This window comes from Mustela lutreola, chromosome 9 (assembly GCF_030435805.1).
Source record: "Mustela lutreola isolate mMusLut2 chromosome 9, mMusLut2.pri, whole genome shotgun sequence".
Taxonomy (NCBI): Eukaryota; Metazoa; Chordata; class Mammalia; order Carnivora; family Mustelidae; genus Mustela; species Mustela lutreola.
Window position 1 is genome coordinate 25,050,463 of NC_081298.1, and position 24,533 is coordinate 25,074,995.

At 50.9% G+C, this 24,533-nt stretch overlaps 1 protein-coding gene across 2 annotated transcripts; it reads right to left on the reverse strand.

Annotated features, from left to right (window-relative positions):
* Positions 1-1,006: 1,006 nt before the first annotated feature.
* BPIFB1 (BPI fold containing family B member 1) lies at positions 1,007-21,292 on the reverse strand. 2 transcript variants are annotated; one of them, XM_059133745.1, is made up of 16 exons: positions 21,154-21,292; positions 18,718-18,874; positions 17,469-17,610; positions 16,730-16,837; positions 15,859-16,008; positions 14,745-14,826; positions 10,692-10,755; positions 8,824-8,909; positions 7,851-8,030; positions 6,959-7,012; positions 6,315-6,473; positions 5,814-5,881; positions 5,240-5,285; positions 4,355-4,418; positions 3,379-3,455; positions 1,007-1,184 (listed from the first exon to the last, which is right to left on the reverse strand). In XM_059133745.1, the coding sequence occupies exons 2-16, from the start codon at positions 18,830-18,832 to the stop codon at positions 1,152-1,154; spliced, it is 1,428 nt and encodes a 475-aa protein (XP_058989728.1). In that variant the 5' UTR covers positions 18,833-18,874; positions 21,154-21,292; the 3' UTR covers positions 1,007-1,151. The 2 variants fall into 2 exon arrangements, with proteins under 2 accessions (XP_058989728.1, XP_058989729.1); XM_059133746.1 differs by having other exon boundaries at positions 21,047-21,189.
* Positions 21,293-24,533: the final 3,241 nt, after the last annotated feature.

A 24,533-nucleotide genomic window follows, 5' to 3' on the forward strand; every position in this document is an offset into this window, starting at 1 on the left:
AGTGTGTCTGGGAGTTGGAGATGCTTGGGGAAGCTGCTACGTGGGGCCTGGCCCTGAAAGTGTTTGTCAACCCTATGTAAGCACCTTGTGCAAGGGCTTATCCTGTCCCTTCTGTGTCCCTCTCGGCCTGTCCCTCTTGTAGATAGGAGAAACTCCTTCTTGGCTGCATTCCCAGGCTGTCATCTGTTCTTACACCTGTATATGTCCTGCAGTGCCTTTTCCTGAAACACCCACCTGTCCCTTTCTGTGGTCCCTTGTGTAACTGAAGGGCTCTGTACACTGGGTCAGGCCCAGAGCCCAGAGTCTGGAGAACAGGGGCCCTGTTGTTTGTCCTGAACCTGCTGGCATCAGGGAGGCCAGGTGGCAATGGCCATCAAACACTGCCCAAGTGGGAAGGGCCTTTAGTGATAAGACCCGCCACCCTGAAGGCCAGGTGACAACAGGGACAATGACATACCCAGAGATGACATTGTCTGGATACCTCCCATGTGCCAGGAACCCTGCTCCCTCACTTCATCCTTATCCCCCCGACCTACTCCAATATGAAGACTATGACTGTCCCCATTTTATAGAGAAGGAAATGGACACCCACAGAGGGGAAGCCACATCCCGGGGTCAAACTACCCCTGAGGGGTCAAGCCAGAACTCAAAGCCTAGTTCATTTGCCTCCAGAGTCACCCTGTTCTGAGAACCCTCAAGACAGCACACCGTCTAGATCAACAAAACATGTCCCCCACCAAAGAGGTTGTCCCACCCTAGATGCTGTTGAGGCTGACACAGAAGGTAGGAGGGCACAGTTGGCTTTCTTATTCCTGGAGCCAGGGAGGCAACCATGACCCTGGTCATTATCCATATATAGTCCCTGTATGGCCCAGACATAGCTTGGGCATGGCCCAGATTGGCTCAGAGGTGCCTAACCATGACCCAGATGTGGCTTGGATGTCTAGTTCCCGAGCCTGCTAGAGGCAAAATGACTCCAGAGGGAGGACAAAGATATACTCCAGACTTTGGGAGTCACAAACAGGCATTTATTTATTGCAGAAGAGAGAGAGAGTCTACAGAGCTGGCTTCCGTACTCCTTCTGGGACCCAGCCTACCCTGGATGGCCACCATCCAAGTCTTCATAGGAGAGAGGAGAGCAGTCCGGGGGTCTAAGAGGAGGCTGGAGTGATCACAAGGGAATCCTGGAGTTGGAAGAAAAAAGTCAATTCAGTGTTTATGCTGGTGGTCCTCCACAGGGTGGCCACTGGCACTGGGGATCATGACCTTGAACGTACACAGAATTCCCTGAAAGGTCAGAGGAGTAGAATCTGTGTGTGAACAGTGACATGGTGCAGGAAGCTGGGGTACAGACAAAGTATTTGCATCCAGAAGCTGGGACTGTGTAGGACTGTTGTTCCCAAGCGCAGGTGATCCCCAAAACTCCCTAAGAAGTCTCATAAAATGCAGATTTTGATCTGCATTCAGCTGTATTCACTGGGTCCCAGCCACTAACTTTTTGATAACAACACTCTGCCTTTTTTTTTTTTTTTCTTTTAAACCTAAGTGTGATGCAAGGAACTTAACCTATTAGATTTGCCCCAATATTTTATTATTATAATTTTTAAACAGAGAGCAGAGTAGAAAGAATTTTCCTGGGACCACTTATCTACTAAGCACCTAGATTCTACCATTAACTCTTTCTAAACTGTACTTGATTTATCCCATATCTGTCCGTTTATTCTTTCCTTCAGCTAGCTTTTAAAACATATATTACAAAGCTATAAAAAGGAAATCAATGGGCTGCTCGCTCAAAATAAATGAATAGAGCAAAACAGGAAACTTGGAAACGGATCCAAAGAATGATATGCTACCTTTCCAACCCAAAGTGCAAATGATGGATTATGCAATGCAAGCTGACTGGAAAAAAAAAAAAAAAAAAAAAAAAAAAAAAGGAAAGTAGCCAAATGCCCCTTCATAAGAGATATGTGAATGAAACCAAGCTCTAGCCATTCAGTTGTATGGAAACTTGCTCATCCAACATGAGTCAAGTATAATATGTATTTTAGATAAACTCCTTATATTATAACTGGGCCATTGTAAAGTAGTGCATTCAAGTATGACTGATGTATTCGCACATCTGCTGGGTTTTATGGAGGCGGAAGCTGGGCTCAGGATAGAGGACCTGCCTGAGGTCATGGCTAGAGAGAGGCAGAGCTGGGATTGTACTGGTCCTCCAGTTCCTGAATCTTGACTTCCAGCCTCTCTCTGTGCTGGCCACAGCCCTGTTCTCACTATCCTCCATTACAGCCAGCTGAAGGGTAGACACAGATTTTGAGGGTGGGCCACTGATAGTAAGTCATACATCAACTTGCCTTTGAAACTAGTTAACAAAGCCTCCTAACCTCGACCTTGTGGCAGGGGGAGGCATTTTCCACACTTCCTTTCCTCTCTGAATTTCTCCAGAACAAAAAAGCTCAGGAAGTCAGTGATACCAATTCACAGCTTTGGGCAAATCAGGACTAAAACGAGTTAAAGTTTTGGCCCAAAGCGCCTTCTAGCCTTGGGTTGGACACCTTGGCCATGGCAGCGTAGGTATCTGTCCTTGTGGGTTTTCTTAATTCTAAATAATTCTGCTTTCAATGTCTCCCCCACCTACAGCAGACTAGAAACTCCCAGAAGGTAACGGTTTTGTTCAGTGTTGTGGTCGGTGCCTGGTACACAGTAGCTGCTTAGGAAATGCCTGCCCGCTGGCTGACAAACCAGGCCCACTTTGCTGTCATCGGCTCCTGCAGAAGCTGGGGCCCAAAGCAGGTGTTATAAGGGCTGTTGCGGAGTGCAAATCCCAACTTTGCCATCTACTGTGTGTGTGTCTTTGGAAATGGATTTGCCATTTTGGAGTCTCAGTTTCCCTATCTGTAAAATGGGGATTACAGCAGGATCTGCCCCATCGATGGGTGTGAAGACTAAACAAGATGCTGTTCAGTGGCATGAAACAATGATGGGCTACTGGATATTATTAATGCTAATATTTGGGGGCTGGGAGTGATGCTGCTATGGCCCTCCTCCCTAGCAGCTGTCAAGGAGGGTCGATGCTCAGCGAGCCTCTCTTGAGCGCTTACAGTGGCGCAAACCTTACTGCATGAAGGAACCAGTGCATGGATGAGTAACAGGTAGAATGGAGAGAGGGCTGGAGGGGAATGCTCCCCAGGCTAGGACACTCGCACTCTTATGCTTACAGAAGAGGAAGTGAGGCCCGGAGAAAAGAAGGGGCCGGTCCAGGGCCCCCCCCATGAGTGACCGGCTGGGTCAGCACTGGAGTGCAGGCCCTGCCTCCCAGCCCGGGACTCCCCCAGAAACTGTGCCCTCCCTGGGGGCAGGACATTTAATCCCACTCACCTTGGTAAGAAAGGTTGAAGCTTCCTCGAATCCCCAGGCCTTCATTATCGATATCGGGATCCCAGATCTTAATTTGCCTGAAATAATAAATGTGGTCAGAGGCCACTGGACTTGGGATAGGACTGAGCAGCCACGGGGAGGGGACTCGGGGCCCGGCACACTGTCCCTCCTGCCTCTGTTCAGCTGCCCTCTGGCCCTAGCACCCAGCCAGCCTCATCTCCCTGCCCTGTGCTTCCAGCGCCAGCTGCTGGCGGCTTCCAAGGGCTCCTTTCACATGCTTTGTCACACTTCTGTTAAAGAAACATCAGGGGCTCCCGTCATTCAACAGAGGTGTTGATACATTGAGGTTTCCTACTCTAATAAAATAAAGGAATGAAAAAATGTAGTTGGCAGAAGTTAATAATTCTCCCCACCCCCACAACCCGGGGCTTAGTTAGAGGAATTCGACCATTTCTCTCCGCTTCCTCCATCAACAACAATGCAAACACCAGCAACGGTTAAGAGATGTTGAGACCCACCTGGGCCAGGCTCCTCCTTCAGCCCCTTATAAATACCCTCTCCATTATGTGCTGGAGGAAGGTGCTTTTATTTTCCCATTTTACAGATTGAGAAACTGAGTTAGGATGATAAGGTAACTTATTCAAGGCCAGGTAGCCAGCAAGAAGGGGAATCAGCACTTGAACCCAGGGCTCCCTGAGGCATCTTGAGTGTGCTCTGGCTGTTTACACCCCTGTCTCTCTCCAGGCATCAGCCCTTTGAGGCAGGGCATTGCCTCCTGGTACTCATAAAAGAACTGGACTGGGAAGTTGGGGATGGAAGAGGTCATTTCGAGTTGGGCAACCAAGAAGGCTTCCTGGAGGAGGCAAAATTTGAAGCAGGCTCTGAGGATGGATGGAAAGTGAGATGCAGGCAGGAGAAATGAAGCACCTACCCGCAAAACCCTGAGGGTTGGGGGATGGATAGCAAAGAGACGCACCGTTCTCGTTTGGCAGCAGGACAGAGACGAGGATCTCAGTGGTGCTGTTTCTCAGAAGTTCAGGCTGTGAAAGAGAGGGGCATTTTTACCCTGGCTGAGGATCCCAAGTCTCCCAAGCCACGCCCCATGGCCAGGGCAGCCAGGGGAGATGCTGGAATCCAGGCTCCTGCCAGTCAGAGGGTTCCTGGGACCAGCCAGGCTGGGGGCAGAACCAATCCAGCTGGGCCCTGCGTCCTAGTGTGTGGGTGTGTTGGTGGGGGGTCGGGAGCATGAGAGGGATACACCCCCTACCCTCAGGGGCTCCACTTCTGTGTTCTAGCTGAATTTGGCGTGAGGGAATTTTACCCTGTTTGACTTCTCCAGTGAAGTCAAAGTTCTGATTTTCATGTGGGGGCGTCTCCACTTAAAAGTTAGCCAAAAAATAAAATAAAATAAAATAAAAATTAAAATAAAAAAAAACATGTGGACCAAAAAACAAAACAAAGACAGAAGACAGGATGTAGCCAGTCTGAGATCTCTGATCAGCTGGGGCAATGGAGGAGCAGAGAGAAGGGGCTGTCCAGGGTTACTGAGATGAGTCTGTGTGAGCAAAATGAGATTGCAAGAAGGCATTTGTTTTCTAATTAGGGATCACAATGTTACAGCAGAAAAGTGATTGTGTATCTGTGTATCTGTGAGCCTGTGTTCTCAGCTGTGTCCGGCATATAGTAGGTGCTCAGCAAACACCAGAGCAAGGAGGTTGGACTTTGTGGCTGTTAATGTGGAGGCTGGCCAGCCCACCAGGGGTGACCTTGTTCCAAGCAATTCTTGGTCAGTGTCTCTTTTTTTTAAATGAACCGTCCTGGGTTGTCCCCCATGCCCCAGGGACAATCTATTAATACTCACGTTGAACAGTCCAATGCCTGAGTTCATCAGGTGGATCCGATCAGAGCTGCAACAGAAGATGACCTTGAGAATGGCTTCTCATTCATTCACTCATTCAACACATATTTATGGAGCACTTACTATGTAGGGCTTTATTTGTGCCAATGGGGTCCAGTTGGCAACCCCTGAACTCCCTTTTGGGTAGCAGGAGGGCTGTGGGATGTGGGGAGAAGGTGGGTAGAGGAACAAAAGGCAGCTGGAGCACTGTACTTCCAGGCTGGGCTCATGGGGTCAGCATTGGGGCTTGACGCTCATTGCCAGTGTCTTGGGGTCATCCAGGATGGGCAGAGGGGTTGGTGGTGGGCATGCTGTTCCCATGGCCAGGGTCAGCCTGTCCTATGGCTGCTGCAAAGCCACTCTTCTTTCCTTGCCTGTCTTTGATATTTGGTCCCCCAAACAGGACAGTCCAGGCTAGGCCACATTTCTGCACATTCCAGAATACCTTTACTCCATGCTCATACCCCAGAGGTTCAAAACACTGCGTGTTTAAAGCAACCCAGTGGTCACAGGCTGGGAGAATGATTTACACGTTTACCTGATTTCATTAAAGTTGAGCATAAGTCGGTCCCCTTTGGTATAAAACTGGGCTTCTGAGCTGGCTTCCTGCAGGGAGAGAAGCCCGTTCCTTTCAGGGGTTGTGTCAAGCAGAAGGGGACAAAGGCTTTTCCTGCTGATGTTGCCAACGTGATAGGATATTATCAGCATGGGGAACTTCCACGAGGGGACAATCTCTCTGAGGATGACCACAGTACATAGGAAAACAAAGTTGCCAGATGGGAAGAGAGTAAAGGCGAGTGCCTGGATGCAGCTGATTTGAAGCCAGACCGTCTGCACTTCTCAGGTATATGAGCTCATACAATTCCTTCTACGCATGTGAGTTAAGTGACTGCCCAAAGAGCTTAACTAATAAAGTCACAGGACCAGAACTGGGTGACAAGAGTGGTGGAAACGGTTAGCAAAGCGAGAGGGGTGACCAGGAACAGCGCACAGGAGGGTCTCCCAGGTTGCTGCTCATGCTACAGGCAGTTGAACTCACGATGCCCAGCGTGAAGAAGGGGCGGTGGGCTTCATTGGTGGCGAAGACTTCCAGCACGATCAGCTGGGCCACCTTGGCACTGCCCTCCTCCAGAAGGAGCTCTGGGGTCTCCTGAGTTAGGATCTTCACCAACTGTGTGGGCCCCAGCTGATTCGCCGCCTGGAAGGATATCAGATCTGCATGAGGCCTCCCAAGGGTCTGACCATGGCCCACAGGCCCATGTAGCCCCTGTGGCCTGGCCCCGTCCCCCCTCCTGGCCTTCCTCCTTCCTCTCCTGGTCCAGCCACTGTCCTTCTCTCCGATCCTGGAGTGGATTGTTGCTGGCCCCATCTCACGGCCTTTGGTTTTCATCTCCCTCCGTCTAGAATACCCTTCTCTTCAGGGAATCTCTCTCTCATTTCCTGGGTTATATTAGATGCTCCAGTAATGCCCTCATAACCCCTAGAGTCTATCCTTGGTCACCGCACTTGTAACAGAAATATCATCTGTGTACACGATCCAGGTCACACTGCCCTGCTAGACTGAAATCTTGATGAGGACAGCTGGACGGACGCGGAGCAGTCCCACCTGTACTTTACTCCCCAGAGGTCAGTGGACAGACCACAGCAAGCACCCATCAGCCTGTAGATGGCAAGTGGACCAACCTGTTCACTGATCACCTGGATGGTGGACTTCAACCGGCGGGCCAGCTCAGGAAGCTGAGGATGAGGGGAAAGCAGAGCAGGTCAGCTGGAGGGGAGAGGGGAGACACACCTCCGGCAGCCCCACTGCCTGGATCCCCAGGATCCAGGGTGGTGATACCATGAATGTCACTGGTGGAAACCAGCCCCTGTGTCAACAGTTGCGGGGTATGGGGTCCTCACTTGCCTGGACTTCTATTGTGGGTTGTTGGTGGTAGTGGGTCTTGGGCAGCTCCCTGCTCCCTAAGGACATGGAGACGTCACCCAATTCTTACTATAGTCATGAATGTGGTTGCTGGTGACCATTCTCTTTTCTCATCATACCAACTTTGGGCCAACCCCTTCCCCTCTGGGCCTCAGTTTCCCCACTGGTTACTGTGGAGGAGGTGGCATTCTCCAGCTGACTGGTGGTGGTTGTCTGCTGTGCTGGGTTGATAAGGATTCCGAGACCATGTTGGCATCCAGGCATAATAAGAAGGATCCTGATCAATTAGTGATGTCTGCCATGGGTCCCACAGTGGAGAGTGGGGGCATGACTGCTATCCTTGGACTACTCACTATCTAAGATGCCCTTTGGCTCAATGAGATCATTATTTAGTAGAAGAAGCAGGTGTATCAGGTTCCAGAGGGCAGAACTAGGCCTGGTGCTGGATGTTACAAGGGAACTTGCCGCTTTAGAGCTCTATGTCAGAGGCAGAGTCTGTTAGATGAGGGAGTGAGTTCTCTATTACTGGAGGGATTTAAGCTGGGCCTGACAGGGGATAACTGCTCAGAGGCTTAGGGCCATCCTTGATCCCCCTTGATTCAGGACATTCCCATGATGCAGCAGAGGGAGTCCTCTCATGCCGAGACTGACCACATAGTCCAACAGGACTACGAGTTCCTCTGGAGGGAGCAAGGCAGCTATGGCAGCGTTCACCACATCCTGCCTCACGGTGAGGCTGAAGGGGGTGCTGTCCAGGTAGGGCACCGTTAGGGAAACTGCAGACTTGTTGAACTGCTTGGTCACATCTCCATTGGAGTCCAACAACTTGGCCTAAGAAGACACAAAGCAGACAGTTGGATAGGAACTTGATCTACAAAAGCTTACCCAGGAACGACCTAAAAGAAAATGACACCATTCAGCCTGTTTCCCTTGGTGCCTTTGCTGACAGGAAGCTTAGCTTGGAATTCAGTGCCCTTCCTGAGGTGGTAAGTGATCTCACGTGGCCGGCAACATCGACCCCACCAGAATCCCTCAGTTAATCTCTGATATTTTAAAACCTAGAGGTCTTCTTTGGCACTTAGGTTTTGACTTCTCAGATACCTCATGAACCCCTTGGATGAAGGAAAAATTCAAAACTGCAACAAAATCGGTGAAAATGTTTGATTGCTGCGGTTTCCCAAAGGATCTGTAGAAACTGTCCTGGGCCTCTCACTGTCCTGGCCTCTCACAGACACTCAGGTCTGTGTGATCTCCAGGGCTACGTCTTGATCCTGGGCTCTTGTTTCAAGGTCATCAGATATTTAGGGTTTGGCAGGGGCTCGCCTGAGAGGAAGGCCAAGAGGCCCCATGCATACGCTGGGCTCTGACTGGGGAAACCAGAGGCAGAGGCCAGATCACTGGGGCCGATGCTCTGAGTGTCACCCTTGGATTCCATCTCCTGGTTTTCTACATCAGGACGGATTACATGGGACAGGTTTGGCCCCCTGAGTTCCTAAATCAGCCTGTGTGTCCTAACTGTGAATGGTGTTTTCTCCCCTGAAACACACCCGTGGTATCTGGTCCTTGGCAGTTAGAGAAGGGCAGTGATGTTTCCACTTTACTTTCGAGGTCCCGTGACACTCACCCCCAGCTCGAGCTGGATGACATTACCCTTGATGGCAGGAGACAGAAAGTCGAACTGCAGGCGGTCAGAGCCGAGGGAAACAGGTGCTGCTCGGGAGACAAGAGGAAAGTTCTGTGAGGGAGGAGGGCAGTTTTGGATGGGGCGCTTGGGGGCTGCTTTTGGCTGGAGCTGCATTATTGCCTAGGGGTTGGTAGGGAGGAGAAGGAATGACGATGTTGACAATGAGAACAATGATGAGAATGACATTTACTACGCATCCATCAAGTGCCACGTTCTGTGCTAAACCTTTATACTTACACTTTATACTCAGTCTTTGCAATAACTTTAGGAGGTGGGTCCTATTATTACCCCCATTTTACAGGCTCAGAAAAGCAAAATGACTTGCTCAAGGTCATATTGTGAACGGATTTGAACCCAGTCGGTCTGATGCCAAGGTCCTGGTTTGGAACAGGACTGCACTATTGTTTATAACTTTCTGTCTCCTCCAGGGGATAGGATTTGCACAGCTCACCAAGCCCGAGTCCCTGGTGCCCGCCCATCTGTGCACTGGATAGTTTGTGTTCGCCTGAGGAGTCCCTGCCTGGCCGCCAGGTGGCAGTGGTGTCTCACCTGCCCCGGCTGGCAGGCGGAGCATGGGGAGGGCTGGCTGCCGGGGCGGGCGGCAGCGGGGGCGGCAGGGGGGGTGGGGGGGGGCGGGGGGGCGGCGCGGGTTGAGGATCAGGGACAGTCAGGGAGTGGATCCTTGGACCACCTGTTCACCTGGGGAGATCTGCCCTGCCCCTGAGGAGCAGAGGAGCCAGACAGACTTCTGTTCCATCCCCAGTAGCCTTGGCTACTCAATCCTACCTTTGAACCTCAATTTTCTCATCTTATAATGGGGGTAGATACAATAGTAATCGCCTCATAGGTTGAACAGGACTAGCTCCTATTTAAGTTGGCTCACATCTAAATTACACCAGACTTGGAACTTGCAGAAGTGGGGTCAAGCCTTCTCCTATCACTCATTTCCTCTGTGAACCTGGACAAATGACTTGATCTCTCTGAGCCTCAGTTTTCTTATCTGTGAAGTGGGGTGATGATGGCTACTTCCTGGAGTTATCTGGAACCCAGCCCAGTAGGAGCTCTTTGGGTGCTCACTGCATACTAATTCCTTTCTCTTTTTCCCCTCCGCCCTGGTCCACTCTCTGAGTGAGCTTCTTCAGATCCGGAAACAGTGGATGGTAGCATTTCCTTCTTCCTGCTAATTCCCATTCTGAGACCTCTGAGCACCGTATAATTGTGAGGTCGAGCAGAAGCCTGAGTCCTCCCATCCCTGCTATTCTCAGGGAGGGAGAAGCGGTCTCTTTCCTGACCACATGTCTTGCCTCTTCCCTTGTTTTCTCTTCTCTAATAGCTCGCAGCAACTGCTTTCTCATCACACATTCGTTCAGCCTCCGTTCGCAAGCACTTTTCTGGGTGGGCAGAGCGCCTGGTATGTGCCGGGAGCCTTCCTGTAAACTTTTTAAACCTCACTAACGATCTTGTGATGTAGGGATGTAGAAACCCCATTTTACAGAGGAGGAAACTAAGGATAAGGAAGGAGGTGGAGTGGCCTTCCCAAAGTGACAGAAAATCAAGGCAGAGCTGGGATTTGAACTGGGAAATCTGACTCACAGAGACACTTGCACATAGTAGGTACTTGTGAAATCACAGGTGTGGTGAATTCCTGTCTGCTCATCTTTGGGAGGGATTCACAGATGCTCATTGCACTTGCTGCTGGGCCAAGTTGCTGCTCAGGCTTGACCTTTGAGGCCTCTCCTGGGCAGAGCCAGGGTGTGGAGGCTGGCTCAGCAGTGAAGGAAAGAGGTGGGAGGGGGCCGAGCACCTACCTCTCACCAGCTGCAGGAGGTCCGCTTGCATGTCCTCAAAGGCTGCCTTGATCACGGGGCACAGCTGCAACAGCACAAATGCAGAAGCTCCATGATCGAGGGGCCAGAAAACGGCCCCACAGCGACCCATGCCTGGTCCACCCAGGGTGAGCCCATGTACCCGTGGCCAGCCAGGTTTCTGTCCGTGGGATTGAGGACTTGGTGTTGTGTCTCTCCACTAGCCATCCCTGCCTTTCAGAGTCCCCCTGGGCCCTGGTGTTGCCTGGGTTCTTATGCACTGGTTTGTTCCTTACCCTATGCCCAGGGTGCACCCTTCTGGCCAGCTGCCCTCCCCATCGGACTCCTTGTCCTGTTCACAAAAGCCCATGTTCCCCATAAGAGGAAAATGGAGAATGTATTTCTTCATTCACCTACTTGGCCAGCTAGTCATTACTGAGCTCCTTCTGCACGTCAGACTCTAGAACGGGGGGACCTCTAGAACAGACTCCTGAACAACCTCTGTGCCTCTTGTGGGTTTCTAGCTCCAACACCTCCCTTTGTCTACTGAGCTCTTCTTCCACTAAAACTGCTAGCAGTTCTCAGCTGGGGGCTGACTCTTTTGCCTCGGAGATATCTGGAAGTTTCTGGAGTCACAACTGGAGGGGGAGGTGTTATGCATCTGGTGGTTAGAGTCCAGGGATGCCAGTAGACATCCCACAGTGTGCAGGACAGCTCCCATAGCAAGGAATTCTATGACCCGAATGTCGGTAATGTGAAAGGTAAGAAACCCTGTCCTCATGGAATCCTGGCCTCACCTGTTTTGCTTAAGGGGGAGATTAAACCTTTGACTCGACTGTGGGACTCAAGTCTTGTTCTCCGGCTCCTGGGTGGCACAGTCGGTTAAGCATCCAACTCTTGTCATGATCTCAGGGTTGTGAGATCGAGCCCCATGTCGTGCTAAGCACTCAGGGTGGGTTCTGACTGGGATTCTCTCTCCCTCCCCTTCACGCCCTCCTGCTCATTCTCTCTCTCTCTCTCAAATAGATGAACAAATCTTAAGAAACAAACAAACCCAGAGTCTTGTTCTCTGCTCTAGGCAGCCCATTTTCCAGGGCAGTGCACTGTGAGAGTTTTTGATGCACAGTTAACTTTTTCTATGAAAAACCCATTCCCTGCTTCTAGCTGCTCTGCCAATGCAGAACCCAGGGAGGATGGAGGACTTGGGCTCAGAGACCCCCAGCATTCACTGCCAAGGGCCAGCGTGTCCCTCATGGGAACGTGCTGCTGGCAACCTTGACACCATCTCTCACAGTTACCTTTCCTTCACTTCCACCAGGGGCTCTCAACTCCGACTACACATTAGAACCCTCCAGGAAACCAGTTAGAACTCTCTGGGATACTACAGCCCTGCCTAGCCCCATTACATAGGAAATTCCATCAGGATTTTTAAAAAGCTTTCCCAGGTGGTTCTGATGTGCAGCTAGGGTTGGGACACAGATATTTCCACTGAAAAGGGCTTTGGCATTTTCTAGGTGGGTTCCTGGCAGATTTAAACATAGTATGCCTTTTCCCTCCATTTCATGTAAAATACTCATGTGACCATTGTGTCAAATCCACTAACTCATGGTGGGAAACCATGGTGATTAATGGAATGCCACTTTTCTCATATCATTCATTATACTCATATACTTTCATTCTTAAAAACAGATATTATCCAAACAGCATTTTTATGCTCTATTTTCTAGTGGAAAATACATTTTTTAGCTAGTAAAGTATGATGCCAATTAAAATATGATTTTGCTGGAAGCTTGGAAAAAATTTCCAGCTGTGCCTACTTAAAGGAGCACCTTTAGGAGCACCTGGGTGGCGCAGCTTGTTAAGTGATTGACTCTTGGTTTCGACTCAAGTTGTGATCTCGGGGTTGGAAGATCAAATCCTGCATCAGGCTCTGTGTCCAGTGTGGAATCTGCTTGAATTTCTCTCTCTCCCTGTCACTCTGCCCCTCCCGACTGTGCTCTCACTTTCTCCCTATCTCTCACTAAAATAAATAAAGAGAAAAAAACCTCCCACCTTTAAATAGAAAAAGATTTCTGTAAAAATATTTCACATCAGAAAAGACAAATCTTACAGAATTCTTCACTTTCAGGTTCCTTTTAGCAGTCTCTCTGGAATTGTTCAGTAAAGTATTAAATATGTTGCAGCTATTACAATAATTATGAATATTATACAGTGGCATAGAACATAGGTATAACTTAAGGAGTAAAAATATGAATGCCTAGGGCACCTGGGAGGCTCTGTGGGTTAGGCTTCTGACTTCAGCTCAGGTCATGGTCCTGGGGTCCTGGGATCGAGCCCCACATTGGGCTTGGCAGGGAGCCTGCTTCCCCCTCTGCCTGCCTCTCTGCCTACTTGTGATCTATCTCTTTCAAATAAATAAATAAATATTTCTTTAAAAAAAAAAAAAAAAGAATGCTTGTGTGTCGAGATGGACGGCATATATCTACAAAGAGAAAATGACTGCCAAGTTAAGGTGGAAGGGTTATGGGCACTTTCCCCCAAAGTCATGTGAGTTATTATATCATCTTTTCAATTAAAAAATGTTTTATTATTAAAAAATTAGTGGGACGCCTGGGTGGCTCAGTTGGTTAAGCAGCTGCCTTCGGCTCAGGTCATGATCCCAGCGTCCTGGGATCGAGTCCCACATCGGGCTCCTTGCTCAGCAGGGAGCCTGCTTCTCCCTCTGCCTCTGCCTGCCATTCCGTCTGCCTGTGCTCACTCTCTCTCCCCCTCTCTCTCTCTGATGAATAAATAAAATCTTTTTTTTTTTTTTTTTTTTTTTTTTAAAGATTTTATTTATTTATTTGACAGAGAGAAATCACAAGTAGGTAGAGAGGCAGGCAGAGAGAGAGAGGAGGAAGCAGGCTCCCTGCCGAGCAGAGAGCCCGATGCGGGACTCAATCCCAGGACCCTGAGATCATGACCTGAGCCGAAGGCAGCGGCTTAACCACTGAGCCACCCAGGCGCCCCAATAAATAAAATCTTTAAAAAAAAATTAGTTATCTGACAAGGTGTTTCAAACCCCAGGAGGGCCACTGTGGTGAACCTATCTTGGAATTTACAGTGGAAATCAATCGTCAAAGTTACAGTTTAAGTTCACCTGTGACATATAAGGGACATAGAAAATGAACTTGCATTTATTGACTCAGAAAAATAAATCCAACAGACTTGGGGGGTGATAGACATTTGAAGACCACAGGCTGATGAGCCAGCTCGTACCACTTTGTGAGGGCCAAGTGTTAAATTTTCAGGAATTTCTGGGATATGGGCTAAACTCAGACATTATTAAAAATTAAATTATACAGGGGCGCCTGGGTGGCTCAGTGGGTTAAAGCCTCTGCCTTCGGCTCTGGTCATGATTTCAGGGTCCTGGGATTGAGCCCCGCATCGGGCTCTCTGCTAGCGGGGAGCCTGCTTCCTCCTCTCTCTCTGCCTGCCTCTCTGCCTGCTTGTGATCTCTGTCAAATAAATAAATAAATAATCTTTAAAAAAATTAAATTATACAAATTTAGAACTAAATAAGTTATACTAAATGCAAAGCTAATGAGAACTCAAAACTCATTATTTCCTAATTATTTTGTTTTTTTTACTATTCTCTATTGCTCTTGAGGTTATTTACATCATTCGCATTTATGTGGTGAAAATACCATACAATGATGTGCTTCTGTGTGTTTCTTACCAACTCTGCTCGGTGACATCGCACAGGTAGCTTGAAATTGTCCTTGGAGCACGTGTTTACACCAAAGAAATCAACAAGTGCTACAAATTAGGGTTCCTTCCACTCACCCTCCCCAGAGTCAGTTATTAATAATTTATTAGCACATCATTGTTCAAGGTCTCTTGGGTGACTTTTGGCAGTTCTATTACCTTTACCTCAATGATCCACTGAAAGAATGGTCAGACCCACAAGTTTCCCACTCAAGGAGACACAGGTCCCTGAGCACCAGCTTGCAGTTCCACCCCAGCCCCACAGGGGGAGCAATCTTTGCAGGCCAGAGAGGCTCTGAGTCCACTCACCTGAGTTTTTACCAGTTCTGGCAGGGCTGGCACCAGGAGGCCCATGACAGTGTTGGCTAAGGGGTTGACCAGGAAGGAGAGCCTTCCGGAGAGAAGAAGGGGACAGAGATTAGGACATGTCAGAGAGGATGCTGTTTTGTTTTGTTTTGTTTTAATTAACATATAATGTATTATTTGCCCCAGGGGTACAGGTCTGTGAATCATCAGTCTTACACAATTCACAGCACTCACCATAGCCCATACCCTCCCCAATGTCCATAACCCAGCCACGCTCTCCCTTACTACTGCCCCCCCCCCCCCCCAGCAACCCTCAGTTTGTTTCCTGGGATTAAGAGTCTCTTATGGTTTGTTTCCCTCCCTGGTCCCATCTTGTTTCATTTTTTCCCTCCCTACCCCCCAACAGCCCCCCACCCTGCATCTCAAATTCCTCATATCAGAGAGCTTGAGATGATGCTATTTTACAGAAGGGAAGACAGAAAGCCCAGGGGAGGAAGGCACTTGCTCAAGGTCACACAGCCTGTTCCAGACCCCCAGCCAGGTATAGATGGCTGAGATCTCAGCCAGGCTGAGAATTGTCAAGGAGTAGAAGCTGGGGGTTGTCTTTAGAAATGTGTGCTGGAGACTGGGATGATGGCATTGGCATGTCTCCCCATTCTCCTGATAAGGAGAAGTGGAGGGAAGGACCATGCCCAGTGTGCTGACTGCTTACGGCTGTAGCCTGATCTCATTGTCTCACTGGGGCCTCAAAGCTGAGTCATAGGGATGCACTGGTCAGCAGCACATGGATAGTAAATGAAGGTGATGGATTTGCTTGACTCCAAAGCATATCTTTACCCATGACTCCACTCAAGCCCGTCCAAGGTGGGTTGAGGGACTCCTTTCCACCTTGAAATGTTTGCCCCACCTCCAGGCAGAATGCCTGAAATCCCACCAACCTTGTTTCTGCACTTGATGTCATGAACTTTCTTTGTCATCAGAGTTCCTGAAAGGAGCCTCAGCTCAGGAGTCAGGAGAGATCAGTCCCTTTCTTTCTCTGGGTCTCAGTGTTCTCCCTCACCCCCTGGCTTCCCTCCCAGGTGGGGGTGGGATCCCAGCAGGAGGTGGCCACACTCACTTCTGCAGCAGGCTGACCCGTAGGCTCCCCGGACTGTTGGAGCAGTCATTGATGACCAGGTGGGCATCGCCCCTCTCACTGGTGTTCATGTGGATGATGGCTTGTGCCTCCGTTTCCATGTGTATCTCCACGATGGTCTTGACCAGGGGTCTGAGAGTGGAGGTGCCCGCACTGTCTTAGTCCCAGGGCGGAGCAAGCCTGCTGTCTAGCTCAGTCTTCTGGTTCTCTCACCTCCCAGCTCAAGATCCTCTGATGGTTTCTCCTCATCTCCCCCAGGTTTCACCCCACCAGCTTCAGGTTTGGGATTCCTGTCCTGGTTTAAATTCTCTGCCCATGTCAACAGTTCCCAAACTTAACACCCAACTTTTTACCCAGATGTCTTACAGGTGCCTCAAATTTAATACATACAAAATGGAACTCTGGGGACATCTGGGGGGGGGTTGCTCCATTAGTTAAGTGTCTGACTCTTGATTTTGGCTCAGGTCATGGTCTTAGAATTGGTTTCAAGTTTGGGCATGGAGCCTGCTTAAGATGCTCTTTCTCCCTCTGCTTCACCACCCCTCTCTTGCACCAACTGCAGGCTGGTGCCCCCCAGGGGCCCTCCCTGGGTCCTAGAGGACCCTCTCTCTCTCTAAAACACACACACACACACACACACACACACACACACACACACACATGCCCCTCTCTATTCTCTTTGCCATTCTTTGGACAAAGCAAGCATCTCAGGGCAAAGGACTCTTGCCTCAGGACCTTTGCACTTGCTCTTCCTTGTGCCTGGGACTCTTTTCCCAGATACCTGCATGGAGGAAAGGGGCAATGAATGAATGAACCTGTTGGGCATACCATATCTGACTGAGGGGACACTCACGTGTTGAGTCCAGCCACCATGTCCAGGGGGATCTTGACTGTCAGCCCCTGACCCTCATCTGAGGGTTCTACATGCAGCTGCAGGATGTTGGCTGAGGTGACTTTCAGCCTGGATGGGACATGGGACAGATGAGATTCATGCCTCATGCTCAGCTGAATATCATCTGAAAACTGGCCCCCTAACTCTTTCCTCTCTCCCCTGGTGCCCAGCCAGGGGTGTCCAGCCAGCAGCTGGACCTAAGCCCCATCCACTGACTCTTACCCAGCATGTTCTGGCCCCCAACACTCCCTTCCACCACTGCTAAAGATGCTTCCATGGATCCCTGCCACTTAAGAGATGAATCCCAGAGCTTTGGGCTTACTCAGAAGACCCTCTGTGACCAGCCCTACTGACCTCTCTGTTCTATACCATGGGATGAGAGCGTCAGCCATTCTGAGTGACTGTCACACACCCTGTGTCTTTGCCAGGCTGGTCCCACTCCCTGGGATGCCATTTACTTCTTGTCTCCTGGTGAGCACGGAGTCACTGGCTCACCTGCCACTTCCACCGAGAAGTGTCACTTTTGCCCTTCACTGTCCTACCCCAGGCCACCTTCCTAGTAGGGGTCACCCCACTAGGGTGCCTGTGTCTCTCTCTTATGGTTCTTGTTAACTCGACTGGCCAAGAGATACGTCAAGTGTGTCCTGGGTGGGAGGTGGGGGGAAGGATCTAGCGCCCAGCATGGTCCTGTTCCACTTACCAGATGATGTGCTTGAGGATAGAGTTCACCACATTGCCCAGAACAGGGATGCCCCCGGCTGGCTTCTCCCGTATGGTGCTGAGCAGGGGCAGCTGCTGGAGGATGGCGATGGCATCGTGGTCGTTCAGCTCCTGTGTCAGCCCTGGAGGCAGATCCCAAAGGTCAGGGTCCAGCAGGACGGGTGCGACAGATGGCTTGGCAGTGGCTTTAGGCCGGGAGGGGGCATCACCCAGGGCTGCCTGGACCCAGACATAAGGCCAGGGAACGGATGGCTCCATCCCTACCCTCTATTGTGAGATGTGGCTTTGAGGATGATGGTCTAGATAGGTCATTTGCACCTAAGGACTAAGGTGGGAGTGTAGGTGGGGCCATTCACCCCTCTGAGCATTGCCAGCCTCTGCGGGAGCATTGGCCCAGATAGGAGCCTAGGGGTCTGCCTGCCTCTCACCAGCCAGCAGCAAACTCTCCGGAGCCAGAAGTCAGGGAACCCCCAAGGCTTTGGGGGTTGTTTGGCTGCCAAAACATACTTGCTAACAATTCTCTGGCACCCCATCCCATGGGCCTGCTGTCCACAGAGCCTCAGGTGCTGAGCTGAGAGAGGAGAGGCCGGGAGTCCCGGGTTCTGGTCCCTGCTGGACTTTTCCCCTGGCAGCCAGAGCCTATTTGGCTTGTGTGAAGAGCAGGTGACTCTGGAAGTGGCTCCGGAAGCAGCCCTCAGCCCACAACAGATGGGAATTGGTGTATAAATACCCCAGCTCCCTCAACCCTCTGGCAGGGTGACAGCTGCGGGGGGGGGGGGGGAGGGGCGGGGTGTGTCTCCCACTGTGCCCCAGAGTCCCTGTGTGTTGCTCCTTTTGTCTGCTCCGTGATAATGGAGGTGGGACTTGTAAATATCCCTCCTTTGTCAGGGGACAAAATGTTAAGCCCTGTCAGCAGAGGCTCTGGAGGGACACAAAGAAGGATGGAGCCCCATGGAATCATGGAATTGAAGGGAGGATCTTAGAATCATGGACTCTTGAGATCACAGACACTCCCAGCCTTTACACCTCATCCACTTGAGTCTCACCCTAGAGCCAGGATCCCAGTTGTGCCTTGCACACTCCCAATGATGGGGAACTGCCTCCCTCCTTCGGAGGGCTGTTCCACCTGCCCTCTTGCCTTATGGTGGTAAGGCCTGGATGACCAAGACTTGCTTTTTTGGGGGGGGGGGTTGGGCGAAAAAGGGAGAGGGAGGCACCCCAAGACTTACTTTCTCTGATGATTTCTCGGCCGAGGCTAAGAACTGCAGGGGGGTTGAGGGTGGCCCCAGCCAACGTAGCTGTCAGCAAACCACAGAGGAGGGTGACAGTGAATGGGCCAGCCATCTTTGTGGGGATCGGTGAGCAGCAGGTGACAGGGGATGGAACCTGGGGTGAGCACAGGTGAAAGAACCTGTTAGCTGGGCAGAGAGGTCAAGAGCAGGCCCACCATACCTGGTGACTTGGGGTACAAAGTCCAGAAGATGCTGTTTAGTAAAGTGGTTAAGAACGTCAGCTCTGGAGCCCGACCATTGAGTCTGCTGCTAGGTGCTAGTTGTATGGCCTTGGACCATCAGCTCAGCCTCTCTAGGCCTCAGTTTTCTCATCTGGCAAATAGACATAATGAAGCAGTGCCCTGCTTCATAGAGTCAGGCACTTAAAACCCTCCATAGTCCAACCTCAGCCAATTTCACCTCCTGCATATTTCTCTCTTGCTCTATAAAGTTCCGATCATTTCAAACTGCTTGAACATACCCCATTCTGTCCTGTTTTCTGCACCTTTGTCCTAACTCTTCCTGCTTCCTGTGGCGCTTTTCCCCTTCCTTATCTGTCTGCTGGACTCTTATTCATCCTTTAGAACTATGCCCACACTTCTGTTCTGCCAAGGTTTCCCTCTCCTGCAACCAGAGACCCCAGACTGCCTTGGAGAAGTGTTGCCTTTGGGGCTGCCGTCTGCCCAGGAGAGGATGTTTAGAGGCAGGCGGAAATGGGTATTCAGGTAGGATGCCAAAGGACAGAAAATCTTTTGCCTGATCCTAAGGGGCCTGAGAAGGGAATAGGTGGCTTCTTGGAGCTCAGGAGAGGAAGCCAGAGGGAGGGAGAGGCCTGCATACCTTCCTGGGAGAGGACCTTGGGGGATTCTGGCCCCTTGGCTGTACTCTGTCCCCGCCACAGGGCAGTGCATCAACTCCTGTAAGCAGATCCCGAGCTCTCCAGCTTACATCCTGGCTCAGCCCCTGAGCTCCAGGGAAAATTCTGCCTCCTATAGACTGTTCTGCTGAGAGGGAGGGAAGATCCTGAGATCTGAGCCCTCACTTGGCTCACCTTGTGGGTTTCTTGTTGCCAAAGACAAACATGGCATCTGGATGACATGTATCTCTCAGCAGGACTGACACAAGCTCTCCGAGACACTTGCTATCATGATTCAATCTTTGTCTTCCTGACAAAGATTGGGCTGTGAGCTCCAGGGGAGACTGTGGGGTCTAGCTGCTCCCCATTGTGTCCCAGGCACCTGCCATTGTGCCTGGCATGCGGTGGGTTGTTTAATAAATACACAGTTGCTGAATGAATGGATGGCCTCTGGGAGCCCTGGGAGAATGGGGAATCTGAGCCTGCACTGAGCAGTTCTGGGCCATGAGGGCTGAGGGTGGAAGAGAAGTATCACAGGCCTCAGGGCCAGACAGATCCTAGCTGGAGGCCTACCTCTACCACTTGCTGTGTGATCTGGGCAAATGACTTACCCTCTCTGAGCCTCAGTTTTCTCATCTGTAACTGTAAAATAAGGGATAATTATAGTAGTTAAATCACAGGGCTGTTGGGAGGATTAAATGAGCCAGGAGAGCTCAATGAGTGTTAGCTGTTATTATGAACGTGACCCCCTTGCAGTCAAAGCCAGAAGGCAGAGATAATGCCCTGCGCCCTGCTCTTCTGCCCAGGAAGCCCCTCACCCCCACTCCATCATCTTTTTCTTTCAAGCACCTTGATCCTATTTGCCCTTCATTATCTTTTTATACCACTCTGTCCTCTTATCAGAGGTGCTCAGGGAGCCAACACTGTGGTAGCATCCCTCCTGTGGAAAAGTGTCCCCCCCCCAGACCCAAGCACCATACATATAATCACCACATCATATCTAACCTCCTGGCCTTTGCTTATGTTGTCCCCTTTACAAGGGGATGCCTTTCTCTTTTCCTTTGTCCAGCCAGCTTCTGCTTGGCTTCTCAACTGACATGCCACCTCTTCCAGGAAGCCTTCCCTGACTGCACTTTGCCACAGTGTCCCTGGTCTTCCCTTGAGCACAGCATGTACCACACTGGCCCATACTGGGAATAACTTGAGGCCAGGTTAGTCTGATACTCCTCCTTGTTCCTAGCATTACCCTAGCATGGGCTGGGCAAAGATTAATTGGTTTGTGCCCGGTGAGTTTATGTCACTGGGCTCAGGTCAGGGAAAGACTCAGCCAGTCCAATTCCTTCATTCTTTTGTCTTCTGGGTGAGGGGGCTGAATGCCTCTTTCCCTCTGGCCCTGACCTCGGAGGGTCCTAGTGGACTTAAGGACCTTACCTCAGGGCCAAGCCTCAGTCCTGCTCTTGACCTGACTGCAACAGGTGTCTCCAGCTTAGAACCTTCCTGGTGCCCTAGGGTTTCAGGCCCTTTCCTACCACTTTTACCTGGACACGCTGGAGTCCTCAGTCTGTTCCTCTCCTCACCTGGACAGTGGGTCTGGACGTCTAGCCTTATATCCTGCGCTCCCCACTCTGGGAAGTTACCCTTTGCCTTTGGGCTGAGACCTCAGGTCTCCAAGGTAAATATTTGTGGCTTCTGGTGAACCACATCCCTGCCTGGAGGCAGCTTCCTGGGGTTTGGAGAAAGGAGGGTCTGGGCCCGCTGGAGGGGTGGGCGGGGCGCGGGGCACATGGTGGAGGAGCCAGACCAGGCACAGTGTGGCCTGTGGAAGGGGCTCCCTGCCTTCTGCTGCTCCCAGGCGGGCGCTGATGGGCATGGTAGCTGCGACAATGTATTAAGCACCTACAACGTGGCAGTTGCCGCCCCAGGCTTCATGTTGGCCATGTCAGTGGAGCCTCATCCCCGCCAGGGTCAGGATGATTATCCCAACTTTACCATGGAGAAACCCGCCCCGCAGGATCAGCAAATGGCAGAACCAGGATTCAAACCAGAACTCAGACTTCAAAGCCTATCTGGGGCTGTCTACAGCCTGACAGATGCTCAAGGTCCTGGGGATGGTCTGGGTCCAAGCCCTAGCTCCACCATTTCCATGCTGTGTGACTTGGGGCCCATTCCTTACCTTTCCAAGCCTCAGCTTTTCATCCATGAAATGGGAATAGGAGAAGCACCGACCTACCAGTGGGTTAAGAGGAAAACGATAGGCGTGCTTAGAGCATGGGTCCCGGCACAGAAGACATGCTCAATAAATGGGAGTGGTTTTACTGTTGTTATTACTGCTTGTAATAGCGTGGGCATTTGTAGAGAGGTAATAGCCATAGTTGAGCCCAGGTAGTTGACCTGGGGGAAGGAAGTAATAGCTTTGCCCATCACTTATTCCTGAATGCATCCAAGGATACACATCTCCATTAATTAATTCCCTCCAGACAATAGTTTTGAATCCCATTTGGGTCCCTTTGCTGTGTGACCCTGGGCAAAGTACTTCACCTCTCTGGGCCTCAGTGTCCTCATCTGTAAAATGGGAATAATCGTAGCTGCTCCCTCACAGGCTGCTGAGAACATGAACTGGGGTGCGTGCTCACACAGCACTTAGCAAGTGCTTTTAGTCGCTCGTTCTGCAATAATCAGTACCCACCTAGCTTTGCCTCTGCCTTCAGGAATCTCAGTGAGTATTCTTGGAATGAATGCATAATGAGGCATGACTGTGAACCAAGGCAACAAATGAACAGCCCCCCAAAACCCCAATAACCTCCTGCCTGGTGCAAGCCTTGCCTGGTTTAACCTGTGCAAGTCACTCAGAGGCAGGTGTCACCAGCCCCAGGTCCCCAAGGGCATGTGAGGTGACTGACTTGCTCCAGCTCCTGCAGCCAGGGCTGCCGGAGTGGGACTTGGGCCCAATCTGTCTAGTCGGACTGCAAGCTCTTTACCACCTACTGTCCTTTCCCACAGTGACTCCAGGTCGGTGTCGGGAGGGTGGGGGGCAAACACGGCCTTTAGACCTGGTCTGGGGAGTCATTCTTGCTGCTTTGCTCTAGTCTAGAAGCTGGGTTTGTGGTTTAGAGCTGAGAGGGCTATTGCTGAATCCTGTCTCCATGTGCAGTGGGACAGGAGAGGGACCGTGAGTGTCCTGAGGCCCTCTCGTGTGTGGCCTGGCCCTGGCCAGTCTTCCCTTCCTGGACTTGTCAAGAGGAAAAAGGCAAGAGTATTTGCCATCCTGCCATGTGTGCAAAACCCCTAAAGATGAGATGCTCCGGGAGGCAGGGAGGCTGCCTGGTGGGGATCTGGCCAGTCCCTTGGGCACGTCTCCGGAGAGGCACCTCTCCAGAAAAGCGAATGCACCCTCCTGGGCTCCCCGGGTGGTTATGCCTGTTGCCCATGGACAATGTCCCTCTGTGGGAGACCTGAGCCCGGTGCCAGGCCTGGGCCTGCATCAGCTCCTGCTTCCTGCCTCTTGGCCCTGATAGACTTGCTGGGGTCAACACGCACAACTGCTCTCTGTTGGTCCAGCACGCCTCGGAACCCAGGGCCACCCTAGTCCTCGGTGTCACTCAGTGTCCCTATCAGACTGCTGAGGAACTTTTTGTCCCACCCTCAAGTCTTTCCAGCACCCAGGGCCTTGCCTGGGCTCTGGGCTGTGTCCCATTTCTGGAATGCCCTGTTCCCTCCCCTGAAGTGTCCATCTTGCTATGTCTCGGCAGCAGGAAGCCTCTGGAGTCTTCGGTTCGATCCTTGCTTTTGGGCTCATCAACTACGAGGTGGTGGGAAACTGCTGTCTCTCTGTGACCCTCTGTTTCCTCAGGTATAATACAGGACTATTTTGTGGGTCACATGAGATAATGTGAAATAATCGGGACATTGGAGAATTCAGCAAATGGTAAATGCTACCATTATTATTGGAATATTAATATCACTGATCTTGAAGGCCGAATTCAGAAGGTAGGGTCTGGGTAAAGCTGGCTGACTCTGTCCTGATATCTTTGTGGTCTCCTTGGGGCCCCCAAAGCACCAACTATTTACTCTCTTGGGGGTCTGGCTCCTCTTCTGCCTTGAGATGTCCACTCTATCCACCCACCCATCCATGCATATGTCAATCCATCCATGCTTTCATTCATTCATTCCAGTCTCCTCTCTGGTCTCCCTCTTTCCACCCTGAGTCCTGCCTACCAAAATCCACTTTCCACCCAACAGTACAAGTTAACTTTAGAATCAAGACTCAGACTTTGTCACAGCTCTGCTTTTAAAAACCCTCCAAAGGCCTCTGTGGCTCTCGAATGAAAACGCAAGCTTTACAAGGTCCCGCATCATTGGCAGTTGCCCCTCTCTCAGCCCTCATCGCTCATCACTTTGCTCCTCTCCCCTCTCACTCCTACCTCAGGACCTTTGCACATGCTGAGCCTTCTCCCAGGAGACTGCTCTTCTCCCAGCCCAGCTCCTTCTCATTCACCGAGTCTAGCTTCAGTGTCCCTTCCTTGAAAGAGACACTGGCCACCCCCTGGAAAAAAGAGAGCTCTTCTTGCTCTTCTCTGTCACTGCCATGGATGGGTGTCCTCGTTAGCACTGAAATCTGAAAACTTAAGTGTTGTCTGAGGTACTACGGTTCCACAGATCATGCTATATACCAAGAAGAGGAGCGAGACCACAGTACAAGCAGGTAGCCGAGAACCGGTTGCACCACCTTTGGGACTGCTATGTGGAGGCTTCTGACCCAGATTGAGGTGACAAAGGATCATGGGCAAAGAAGGAAGGTCTGTGGAGATTTTTTTTTAAGTAGGCTCCACACCCAGTGCAGAGCCTCATGTGGGGCTTGAACTCCTGACCCTGAGGTCAAAACCTGAGCTGAGATCAAGAGTGAGGTCGGACACCCAAG

Bases quoted from the DNA above. Each gene is read 5' to 3' on its own strand.
- BPIFB1 (XM_059133745.1), bottom strand. From the start codon at position 18,832: ATGGCTGGCCCATTCACTGTCACCCTCCTCTGTGGTTTGCTGACAGCT. The intron at 16,009-16,729 runs GTGAGTGTCCCC...CTCCACTCTCAG, and splicing joins ATGGTGGCTGGACTCAACAC to ACCCCTGGTCAAGACCATCG. The intron at 4,419-5,239 runs GTGAGTATTAAT...TCTCTTTCACAG, and splicing joins CAGGCATTGGACTGTTCAAC to CCTGAACTTCTGAGAAACAG.